General features: G+C 37.5%; 1 protein-coding gene across 2 annotated transcripts in view; it reads right to left on the minus strand.

The window, feature by feature from the left end:
• Positions 1-13363, minus strand: part of fam189a1 (family with sequence similarity 189 member A1) — a 94310-nt gene that overhangs the window by 8983 nt on the left and 71964 nt on the right. Inside the window, exons 3-4 of one of the 2 annotated variants that reach the window (XM_041992704.1) lie at positions 9782-9892; positions 7213-7344 (exon numbers count right to left, since the gene is read on the minus strand). In XM_041992704.1, the coding sequence (XP_041848638.1) occupies positions 7213-7344; positions 9782-9892 (243 nt within the window). Of the gene's footprint in view, positions 1-7212; positions 7378-9781; positions 9893-13363 lie in introns of both variants that reach the window. The other variant, XM_041992696.1, reaches the window with a different exon arrangement.

A 13363-nucleotide genomic window follows, 5' to 3' on the forward strand; every position in this document is an offset into this window, starting at 1 on the left:
AATGAGTGTAGTAGAGAAGAAGAGACTAAGACAAATTAAATATGAGGAATGGGAGAACAAAAGAGATCATCATAAAAAGTAGTGAGGGTGACACAGCTGCAAAGTAATAAGTGTAGTTGCCAAGTATAAAAATTCATTCACACATCACTTTCACAACATCTAGTAAGAAAAGAAATGTGTAGTAACCGTTTCCAAGAAATGTTGCAAATTTATTTAAATTAGTGAAAATCAAGCTCATAAATATTCAGTCTTATAAGCATGAACACAGTCTGCAGGGAACATAAAGGGGACAAACTGATTTTTAATCTGATCCAAAAAAAAAGAAAAAGTAAAAAAGTGCATGCTGGAGAAACTCCAACCCAGCATCCTGTGTCTGGAGAGAGGGTTAGGGGAGCAGTGGGAGTGATTTGAGTCTGGAAGTTGAGATTCACAACACAAACATAACAAGCTGATTTATGTTTTCTAGCAAAAACATCCACAAACAAACTTGATTTTGATGTTTTTTTCTTGTCTGAATGTGCATTACGAACATCATACATTTTTCCAAAAGAAAAATAAATCTCATATAGAGACAAAGCTCTGTGGTTACAACAAAAAGTCTTCTTTTTCTGGCCTGCAGCACATATTAACCACAAGATTAATTCAACACTGATTATTAATGACATTACAAACCCCAACTTGTAGAAAGAGCCTTTAGAGCAGACGTCATCTGCTGGGTTCCAGCAAGTTGTGGTTTGCTGTCTGGGCGACAGCACTTTAAAGGAAGTCCAATCTTGTTTACAGCAGGCAGCAATCTTTTGCCCACTAGGGCACCACTGATTATTTACGCTCTTTTCAAAGTTGGTTATATAAAATAGATTCAACTGGATTCTGAACAGTTCACAACAGCAACCCTTGAAACTGTTCTTGAAACATGTTTGAATCCCAGCAGGCAGATGCTAAAGATCAAGTCTGTGTGAGCTGAAAGTAAAAGCAGAGGAGACGCCTGCTGGAACCAAGCTGAAGTTGTGCAGTATACAAACAAATATATACAACTAATGCATGTTTGCCTTGGGTAGCCACAGTTTTGTGACATGTTTTGTGTTGGAGGGATGTCTGGAGGAGGATCAATGTGCCATTAAACAGAACTGTGATTAAAACATTTTCTTTGCTTTCACGTTGTGAGCTAAAGTTAAAAGATTCTAGTAATTGGCAGTGCAAAGAAGTTCTTAATTTCTATATAGAAAACCTACTATATTTTTACACACTTGATACTTTTTACTTTTCCACTGCTGCAGGCATTCAATGTCCCTCAAGCCAGTTTTGTTCACCAGGCTGCCACCTTTTGGCTGCCACCACATGCATTACCCACTGAATCCCCTCACTTCCTTCTGCCGGTGGGTTTGCCCAGCTCCCATGGGTGAATGACCAACTTTTTGGCTTCCCCAAGATGCGACACATGAGTTTTTAGCTGTCTAGCCTCTCATAGGGGACCAATTTGCTTTGTGAAAGCCTTTTGGTGCATTACCTTCAAGAGCTCCAGGGATCACTCAGACACTAAAAGGTCTCTAGATGTTGAGAAAGACTGGAGCACGAGTTTCTCAGACACATCCGTGCAACACCTTTTGTGATTTAAACACTGCCTAACTCTGTCATGCTGAAGAAAAGGCTACCAAAAAAGGGAAAGTTGTCCATTAACTGGTCAATATGTAGCCCTGTCTTCCCAAATAGCTCCGTGCTTTGGTAGTGAGACTGCAGAAGAAATTAGGAGAAGATGTAGTAGCTCACACTTACATATGGATTGAAGAGCTGAGGTATTTGGTAGGGCGGAGTAGAGCTGCTAATTCTGCACACTGAAAGGAACCAGATGTAAAAACTTGTATTTTACATTTTATAACAGTTTAAGATTAAATATTGCATTTGGCTTTTGACTTGTCACTGTGGAGGCATAAAAATGAAAAATGAACTGTTTTTCTTATTTTGACCTCCTGCCTAATGTGGTTACAACCTTACAGCAGCAGACTGAACAGAGAACTTAATTGCTTTTTCACATCACTGATACTCAACTGCTGTCTCATGAACCATGAAGTTTTTGACCAGACGCCTCAATTAGTTGTTCCCTCTAGCTTCTGAAATTACAACAGGCTTAGAGTAACAAAGGGTTGCACCCTGATTTTCTCCAGCCAGCATGAAGTTACTGGTCTCAGTGCAGGTTCTATTAATATTCTCCTTAATGACATCCTTGTGCATCTCTTTACTGGCTATGATAGAAAGCCAGGATTTCATTCAAGAAGCCATATAGATGTTTGTGGGTAATCAACCTGTTTGCAAAGCTCTTCAGAAACTTTATAACCTCCAATTATAGAAAACAGTGGATGTGATCTTTACTATATATTAGCATTGTAGTTCACATGTCTGGACAGAGGTGCTTCCTCCTTACAGAATAATTTTCAGAACATGTACATTGTCTAAAAACTGACAAGCAGCGTGCTTTCAGGGCTTAGTTCAACAGATTACACATGCACCATCACAAGTCTCTTAAATAAAGATCAAAGAATAGTCGGTTTAGAAGAGTGAATTGGAAATCTTTTTGCTGTGGCAAATTTGAAATCATTGCCAAATTAAAAATATAGACATCTTCAATTGTTGCTGCAAACACTGGCCCTGAAGCCAAAGTTTGTGGAACAAAAACCAGCTGCGATTCGGATGTTGTGCAAGTGCAAGATAAATACTAAAAGCTGAGTGATGTTTTTCAGTGCTGGAAAAAGAAGGTGAAGGAGGATTTGATCAGCTCAGCCGTGATTACGTATTCTGTTCTCCAAAAGATGTGAATTTAAGATGCAAATCATACACTATGTATGCATGTATGTATGCATTATGATCTCCTACTGTCGCCTATTCAAGGAATGAATCATCACAATATATTTTTATCCTTAACATGAGTTGCACTGATGAAGAAAAAAAAAGACAAAAAAATAATAACAAAAACAAAAATTGATCATTTTATAACAGCTCCTTCAAAGGACTAAAACATTTCCGTTTTTACTCAGGACACAGCTCATGAAGACACCATGACACACAATTATTTTAAATACAGTTCACTTTTTTCTTTTCTTTTTAGAGAATCTGATGTCAAGGGTTTTTTAAAGAGATTTTTTACACTGGTTTGCAGGTTGTGCTACTCAAGTAATTTCTCCACATATTCTATCAAGATCCGAGTGTCCATGACAACTGGCAAGATGTTCACCCGCAGGATATGCTGTTTAAGCACTCCAAAAACCAAGTCAATGAGCAAACTAACACAAAATCCCACACGAATTTAAGAGAAAACAAAGAGGATGAAGGACAGGAGCAAGGAAAAGAGAAAAATAGAGGAAATTCAAACCATTTTTTCCAACCACTGTGATGGAAAATGAGAGATCACTAGCTCATAAAATGGACAAATTTTAAGCAAGAACAAAAAAGGAATGAAAAGAAAGCAGTATTATGTGTTACACTGAGAAACGGCTGCAGGTACATATCTTACACTCTAATGAGTCTATACACACCTTTAAGATTGTACGAGCAGACTGAGTTAAAGTTAGCAGAAAGATAAAAGGAGGAGCTCCCACAGTGCTTTTGTCCACTAACTTGGACATGTAACAGAAAGAAAATATATTTTTGGCCCTCTACAGATATAAATCAGATTCTTGGCCAAAATCTGGTATCAAAACAGCCCTGCCAGCAAATAATCCCTCTAACCGTGACTCTAAAGAAGCCTATTGTTGTTTACTCAGAATACAAATCAGGAATATGTCTGAGAATATGGCCTTGCTTCCCGGTGAAGGAATTGTGTCACTCTGTGGTCTTCTTACAGAAACAAACAGAAAATACAAAATTATTTAGCTGAACAAATGCAGGATTGACCAGCAGTGCCACATATGCTCCAGAAAACTAACAGTATGTAAAAGGGATTGTCCATTGTGCATGCTCGCAGGGAGCGATGAGATTAAGCTCTGTGCTTTCACTGTATTAAAATATCTTAAAATATGTCAAATAATAACAATTTATGCATCCCGCTGTGCATCTTTGACTGAAAAGATTCATTCCTGAGATCAAGCTCAGATTATTGCTGACAGCATTACACAAAAAAACAACCAGTGCACAACTGTTAAAATAACCTCACAGCAAAGCTGAACTGGAAGTGTGTCATGGAAGAAGGAAAATTTATGATGGCTTCATTTGAGCTTATTTTTTGTTATTGTGATGCATCTGCCGCACAGATGTTCAAAGATCTTTTGTTTCCCCTTGTGGGCACAATATAAATAATGACATAATAAATCCTGGAAGGCAAAGAAAAACAACAACACCTCCACAGAAACTGCTTAACATGGATGCTCACTAAATATTTAACCAGTGGGAGATGTCTTGTCCCCCTCAAGGTCAATCGTGGGCAAAGTTACACATCTGCTCCTTTACAGGAAACCACAAATTACCTCAATCCTCCTTCTCACAGATGAATTACAGCCTCAGGCAGTGTAATCAAAAGAAAAATGGGATGGGAATTAAATGTTTTTTCAGAGGGTGAACTGCACATAAAAGCAGAAACAGGGTATTCTATATTAAAAAAGAAAGAGCAATAGTTGAAAATTGAGTGACTAAAAACAAATAAGTCTCCTACTTTATCTGCCTGCTGTGATAATTCAAATCTCCCTTTTGTATTTTATTGAACTGAAAGAAACAATATGGCTGCTGCATCATGAGTTCATTATAATCGGTCGTGGTCTGAAATGGCAGAAGACTCTTGGGACCTGGAAATGACAGCTTCCTGTTAGACATGACTCAATATATCTGACTTCTTTAGCACTTAATAGAGGTTTATTGCACCAATTCTCGATCTCTTTAATGAGTTATGATCACAATGACAAATGTGCTCGATTTTTCCTCTTTTTATAGTCATGCTTCATCTGAAGAAGTCTTTTATTAGGTTATCAATGTTTTATAATCAATCAGAGACATAAAATTAATGGATATGATTGTCATTATCCAATAACAGCACAGAAGGGTACGCTGTAGATCATTTCTACAGACACCAGGAGTCAAGGTATTCCAATGAGGTCGCAAATGTGCAAACTACAGGCAGCTCAGGGTAGAAACACACTGTATACTGAGAGACCTGGCTTCTGGGCAAAGAAAAGTACTGTCTCCACTTCATCTCTAATTAATCTGAGACTGAACCCTCACATTGTTTATATTGTTCTTACATGCAGCATGTTACACAGTAATGGAAGGAAGGACAGTGTTCACTGAAATGTCTGATCTTGCAAGGGTAAAAAAAGCATAAAAAATCAACACCATATTATCAATAACTGGAGACATGCTTGCTATCTTTAGGCCTTTATTTTCTTATGTTCCTTTGAACTTGCATCAGTCAAAAGTTCTGACATGGTGTGCTTTTCCATTGCAGATTTTTTAATAATCACTCAATATCACCGACATCACCTCCCAATTGGCCCACTGTAACCTGATTGTTTACGTTTGGCTTCTCAATATGTAAATCCATTCACCTTCAGCCAATTTCTTATAGTTCAAATATAAGAAATATAGAGTTTTTCATCTTCCACTCCAAGTTGAATTACATCCATAAAGGATTTTTTATTTTATCTCTTCCATTTTTTTAAAATCTCTCTTGTTGGGGCCACGTTTCCTGCCAATCAGCCAGGTACAACAGATGACCAAGCTTTGCAGACTGATTTGCATTTTCAGATGTATGCGAGTGTTTGTTTAAAAAATGCAAGTAACAGGGTGATACTATAACTTTTCACAATATTTGATCTACAATTAATAAATCAATAAATTATGGGAGTTTTATTGATTTTTTTCTTCTATTTTTTATATTGAGCTGTTATAAAACATTGCTTCATGTCATATAATGATTTTTTTTTTCTCCAAATTAAAACAGCTGAATAAACTTCAAAGAAATGTGAGTCACTTTTTATTTGATTGGAGAAGTGGCAGTAGTCTGATGACTCTGTGAGGCTGCACTAAAGTCAACACATTCAACAGGCTCATAACGTGAAGTTAGGCTTTACTGGTGTTTTCATCATAAGCAAACATATTAAGCAAATAAAGATTAAACCTGAATGTCTCAATCAGATGTGACAATAATTGTTACATTCAATATATTTTTGACATTTCACCAGAAAAAAAATCCTTAAATGATGTTGAATTTTAGGACCATGAATGTCCATACAAGACTCCATGGTACCCTCTTTCCATTGTCTGTTGCTGTTAATAAAAACAGCACATGTGCTATTTGCTTTATTCAGGATTTGCTAAATGATCAAATAAAGCACACTTTATTAGTCTTTGCTGTACTATATCATCTAGAAATCAAGTTATATTTGGTGAGAACTCACTTGAATGCAAAAAATGCACGTGTTACAAATAATCTTAGAAAAACTGAATAAATACTTTTCCAAATTTTCCGTAACCTCTGCAATACACATTCCAAGTATGAATTATATTTAAGAAAGAGATAAAGTGTTTCAGTACTTCCTGGATTTATTTATTAGATCTTAATTTGCACCAGAGAGTTGATCAAGTAGCTGACACTGATATGTATCAGTCATGTAGTAGCATGGCCAAAATAACTAAAACCTCCAAAGGTAACATCTGCAAATACAAATCAAGTAGCTAGAGGCACTTAATTTACCCAAATCCACTTCCCTCCACACACTGTAATCAGATTTCAGTTTTCAACACGGCATTTCAAACATACAAGTAAGAAAGTAAATGAATGGAAATGTAGGAAATCAAATTTTTGCAAATCCTATTGACGTAATTAGATTGGGAGTTTGATTCAGGAAGATTTTCTGGAGCTGTTACTCAGTCTGGCCTCCCAGATGGATTTAGTCATTCAGAATGAGATTACAGAGTTGTTAATGCTGTCTCTGATGGTCTGTGCTTGCAGATGATGCCACATGAAAAGCAAAATGATAATGCTTTCCATAAATAAGGAGAATCAAAACAGCACTAATCAGGCATACTATGTCACTTTTGTAACTAGTTGCAGGTTAAAGTCAACAAAATTCATTATGTAGTTTGATTCACTGTTTGAATTCTCAATAAAAGACCTGATTTAAGAGCTTAATGAAATTACCTAGAAATCTAAACACAGTCTTACTTGTCCATAAAATGTTAATTATGTGAAAATACTAGTGTTTTCACAATCCCCACAATACTAACACCCACCTTGAGTCGGAGGCGTATGGTATTGCAGTCCCGCAGCGGATTCAGTTTGAGTGTCTCTCCCAGGTTGTTACAGCTGGAGCTTTGCTTCTGTAGCTCGCAGCATACACAAACTCCATCGCTGTCAAACTTGAGCTGGGGGGGAGAAGGGGGAAACACACATCCACACTCAAGCAGGCATGCGTCATTCACAGAAAGACATACACACACATACACATGCATGCACACACAAAAACACAGAAACACACGCACAGATCAGACCTGAGCTTGTTTTCTGAAGTCATTTGGATAATATTTTTATCCTCGACATGAACTATATTCTTAGAACATATACTGAAAAAGTTAGACTTCAGACACTTGATATACAGACCGTAATATCTACTGCAACCGAAAAAGGCTGTTCCACGTGTACAAGACAAAGAACTGTGAGGATATGATGAGCTACTCACGGCGGAATTGAGGTAAAGCATACCTCTGCTATGTGTCCCAGATTGAGAGAAAGCAGGACATGAACTTAACAAGTATGGGTTAATTACATTGGGGAGAGGAGATGAGGAACATTTATATTTCAGCCACGACTGGGGAAGGATCTCTGGGGAGCCACATAAAGCGGTGAAGTTGGTGTACTTGCCCGGTCCCACTTGCATAAGGAGAAAAGCTGCTTATAATGTAGATGCGGTCGGGTTAGTGGGTTGGATGCCTGATGAATCACAGGGGGCTTCTTCAGTCATGAAATGAATACAAACCCCTGGTGCTATAAATTCAGCTTAAACACATCAGCTAAGCATCGTGTATGAAACGTTTGGAATGCATTGGCTTCATATTTGGATTGTCTTTTGAAAAAGAAGCTCATAATTTTCCCATTTACATGAAAATACCTCAGATTAGAAGTCATTTCATACCTAGTTTACTGTAGGTTAGTTTTCAGAAGCTAGGGGTGATGGAGCAGATGTTTCAATATGTGCATAAAAGCTTTCTACAAAGGCTCTCATAGGGCTGCATTCATATAAAGTGATGAAAATAACTTTCTGAAAAACAAAAAATTCCCACCAACTTCCTTACCTCCACACTGCTGGTCAGCCACTGCATGACGTGAAGTGGATATCAGAATGCCAGTTCAACAAATATTGCTCCACACAGCTTTCTCCACACCTCTGACATCAAAACAGTTGGATAGTGAAACTCCAACAGGTGCTTCTGGTGAAGTACTGACCCCTATCTTTGTTGATGAATGCACTGTATTGCCAGGATGTCTCAGAATCTGCTGTCTTGGTTTTAACACACTTGTTTACACTCAACTTTATTGCAGTGTAAAACCAAATAACCACATTACCTCTTTCAAGTCATTTTTTAAAATCTGTGCTTTAGCTGTGTTTGATTCTGGCAAAGAAAAAAGTGGTGATGGCGAGACACTGATCATAAACAAATAGTTCCGTCCAGTTTTGCTGCTGACTCAGTTCTGCAGCCTGTTTAGAGCAGAAGTACAGCCAATCAGCCCACCATGTGCTGACATTTGTAAATTTGGACTTGCACACACAAAACAAGCAACACATGACCATTAGTCACTTGTCATGAAAGTTGTTGGTTAGATAAATAAAATTCAACTCAATTCTTTCACTTCCAAGTCACATCTTAAAGCTTTTGAGGGGATCCATCTTCTCTAAGCCACAAATCCATTTCACCCCATGTTGTTTTTACCTTTATGTGCAAGCTTACGGAAAATCTCTGCAAGTGGTGACATATTCTGAATATCAACTTTTCTCCACCTGTTGTTTTCTGGGTCTGGTAATTTTGAGTGTCTTCTTGAGTATGTAAATTAGTAGGTGGAGGTACTCGTCCATGATTGCTGCTTGCCCTTGCCTCTCATCCTATCAACCAGCATGCCAGATTGGACCTGTTCCCCAGTTATGTGCTCCACTCAAGCCACAGCAACTAATTGCCCCTGCTGGTGAAAGTGTGCACTCAGTGTATAACTTAGGGTGGTTGGGATTTAGTGTGTGCAGACTGCCACATTAACTAGCTGTAAAAAATTGTATGTAGAGTTTGACAATAATACAACCACAATATGTGTTTTGTCTGTAAAAGTTTTTTTCATATTGATGCATTCAAAATAAACTAGATCAGGCTTAGTTTTTTTTATGTAAAACACACCAATAGTTGGGCTCTTTCTTGTTAGATTCAGAAGCAGACATGTTAACTTTGTGCAGTTAAGGCCTTGGTACTCATATTCATTGCTTCTCATATAGTAAAAATGCAACATTTTACTTGGGAGACTGGAATGTAATATGTGTGCCCTGATTCAATGAGTTTTTCCTGAAAAGTGAAAGTGGAGTGTGAGTTCCAGAAAATGTATATATGCTGCATCATTTATCATCAGCTTCTCAAGCTTGAAAACTGACTATCATAAAGGAGGAAATGGATGTCTGGACCATGTATCACATCTGCCATATATTTCTGGCTAATAGTGATCAAACACTCTACAGGTTACCTTTCCATGACTTGTTCAGACGAACACCTTTCTAGAACAGTTTTCAGTTGGGAATAACATGGGTTAATGTCCATTTGGACTCACCAGCTGACAGTCTTCCAGAGAGTTGACAAGCTGAGCATTCTGGCAGGAGAGGATGGAGCCTGCCAGGTTGAGCATCACACACACTGCAGACAGCAGCATGAAGAATGTGATCTGTGACAGAAAAACAGGAGGGAAAGACAGATATTACAGAAAAATAGACAGGGTAGTGTTGTTGCTTGTTGTTGATTGCAATGATTCGCCACTTATGTCCTTTTGATGTTGTGGTTGCAAATAGCTATAATACCAGAGGCACAGTAATCAATCATTTCCCTGTGATTTCAACAGATCGCTGTAGAGGAATTAAGAGCTCATTTCATGGTAAGGCCACAACATTTTCCTTTTCCCAATCTTCAGAATCTGAAGTTAAGAGAAATCAGAGAAGTTTCTGCATAACAACACTTAAAGCAGCTTATCAAAAGATGGATATTTTAAACTTAAAGTGAACTTTTTCTGTCTTCCACAACATGAAAACAGCTCTGAAGCAGCTAATATCAATCTGAGTAAAACATCAACACACGAAAGCTAAGCTGGCATTTTCATGGCCCCCTTTCCTGAAAGTTAAAGCTTTTTTTTTATGTCCTAGCTGACAGCTCTGTGGATATCCTGTTAGGAGAAATATGGTTACTATCACTGGTACTTCACAGGTCAAACAGAAGGGAAAGACCTTTCAATTTATCAGCAGACAGTTGGGAAAATAGAAACCAGGCCTCTGCATCGTGCAAACTGCTACCATAGCTTTTGGTTTTGGAGCAGGTTGATGGCTTAGAATAAACTTAATTTAATAAAAGAAAAACACAATAAAGCCCTATTTTCAAAGTTTTGCTTGCAAAGTCGTGGGAGAGAATTGGTGGAGGACAAAGAGGGCACTTGCAGGAGGAGCTCGGCATAAAGGTGATTGAGAAAACATATAAACAGCTGGAGAGGAGGAGAGATTCTCAAGGGGAGGGAAAGGCAAGAGTCTGAAGATGGCATGCTCGTAACAGATGGAGTGATAAGTTTAAGTGTTTTTTACCACAATGGAAGATTGACAGATTGGGAGGCTGATGTGTGAACTTGAGGAACAACTTCTTGGATGGCAAAGAAGGAAAACAGGGGAGGAGAAAGCAGATGCAGATATAGGAAAAAATAAATTAGACAGCCATTAACAGATAGTGTCAGAAACTTGCAGAGGAGGAGAGAGAAAGAACATGTCTGTATAGTCCCATGGTGTATTGATGGCAATGATGTGTAGATGTGATTAATTAAATTTTCATTTGAATTTGATATCAGTCTGTGTGGTTCCCTGGAGATCAGCTGTACTAGAATAAAAACAGTCCTGCAGGAGAAACCATTGAGCATTGTGGTAGAAAAATTACCTAGAGTCTGGAACAAGTAAAAGTATATAAGACTCTTTTGTACCACAGCATAAGAAAGCTTTTCACATAAAAAGATATCTCTTAAACGTGGAACTTAACAGAATAGCTTACAATCACAATGTCGAGCAACAAATAAATTATGTGTAATTTATCTAACACATTATATTACAAATACAGAAAAATATGATGTTTTTAAGGGTATATGCACTCACCAACCAGTGAACGGTGACATGAAACACATTAAAATTATTTGAAGTAATTTGAACAGTTTGATTCACATGTTAACATGTCCCATGTATGCACATAAAGGCAAATTTGTCTGGTTATTTCCATGCACAGACAAAAATATGCATAAAAACAGCTGGAGAAAAATAACTTGTGGACACATATAATAATATAATATATAACATATAATATAATACAGCCACTTAAAATCACACAAGACTTTAATTAAAAGTTTGTTTTTTGGAAACCACATGAAGACAGCAGCTATGTATAACATTTTAAAGATGTGTGAGATTAAACAAACTCATTATTTTTAATAATAAATGCTATGTAATGCATTTTTTTGAAGATGCTGACATGCATTTTAATTTCAATGTATGACAGTGGGAGTCAGACTTACTCCAGCATATTCGGTTCCCAGCCAAAACAATGGCAACCAAAACTTAAAAGTAAATCAGACTTGTGGCCTTTTAAGCACCTTGTAGGAATCCCTCACTTGGGAATGCTACAACATAAAACAGTGAAACTCAAAGGCAGCATCACAGAGGAAGCGTGACTTTGCTTTTGAAAAATAATTTATTTAACTAAAAAACAATGTTTTTTGCCCTGAAGGTTGAAAACCTTGTATCTTGTACTTTTACAAAGACATTTCTTAGAATGTTTATAAAGATATAATACTGCACACTGTGTCAAATAAATACTCCATACTCATAAAAAAAATGCCTCAAACAGGAGGACATATAAGGAATTGGATAAACCATCACCTTGACAAAAAACTAACCATCACTGAGATGTTTCTGTAAATGGCAAATATGACTGATTATCTACGTGTGGAGGTGTACAGGACTTACATTTACCAGCCAGAACAATCATTTCTGTCTGTTTTATGAGAATAACAACATTGGCCAATTTAAATAAATGAAAAGTGTTTATCTACATGGCCAATAAAGTGTTTAAAACTTCATTAATTGATACATGTAAAAAGCAGAAGGTATGCGAGCACATTTTACATTTTAAAATATTGAGACAGTTATCGACAGCAAGCTTGAATTTTTTCCTCTCGTCTCTCTTCATGACTCGACAAGCAATGTGAGTAAATACTGATTCCAAAATGTTCAGGCAGAGATTTGTCATAACATGCAGACATGTTCATGCAGCATTGACAAGTATGACAACAATAGTTAACAGTTGCAGAGTGATGCTCCACAGAAGTGAACAGAACTAAGCATCTCCATTAGTACACTTAGGGCTGCGGGAGCATTTAACTTGAATGATGTCATGACAGTAACTTTCACAACAAGGATATTGTTATGCACAAAGCAGTGACAGTAAAAGCTCCCTCCCTGACATATGGGTAAAATGCTGTGCTTTAACAAAACCTTTTCGGATTTCCTTTGTTGCCTGCTGAGATCTCAGATTCAATGCTGTGCTTTAAACAATAACAGGGGAGGAAAACGGTTCCTCTTTATCGACGCCCCAGTGACCACTTGAGTACCATTATATGTATCACGCTGCTTTAAAGGGTTGGCTAATTTATAAGATGCATCTTTAATCTTTGTCAGAATGTACAATTACCCTTTATTGGATCTGGCCGCCACGATAAAATCACATATCCATGAAACAAAAGAGATAAACTTTACTGGTTCAGAGCGATTGGTTAAACAATTGTGTTTTTATACAAGTATTGTAACTTGTCTGACAATGCATCCTTCTGATTTTAGCTCTATAGGTCTGTGTGACCAAGACGTGACCCGTGCACTCCAATATCTTCTCTCTACTGAGCTGATTGTCATGCCTGGCATCACACAAAAGCCTTCTCATTATCATGTGAGCTCGCATAGCGCCATTTAGCAGCTAGTCATTAATTACTGCTGCGCTGCCCTCTGCATGCCAAAGAGAAAAACACACACACACGTTCACAAAAAGGACGCACACAGCCCTTGGTTGCTGTAACCATCACAGTAGATTTACGCTGCATGTCATCATCACATTTTTAACACTC

Source organism: Melanotaenia boesemani, chromosome 1 (genome assembly GCF_017639745.1).
Source record: "Melanotaenia boesemani isolate fMelBoe1 chromosome 1, fMelBoe1.pri, whole genome shotgun sequence".
NCBI lineage: Eukaryota > Metazoa > Chordata > Actinopteri > Atheriniformes > Melanotaeniidae > Melanotaenia > Melanotaenia boesemani.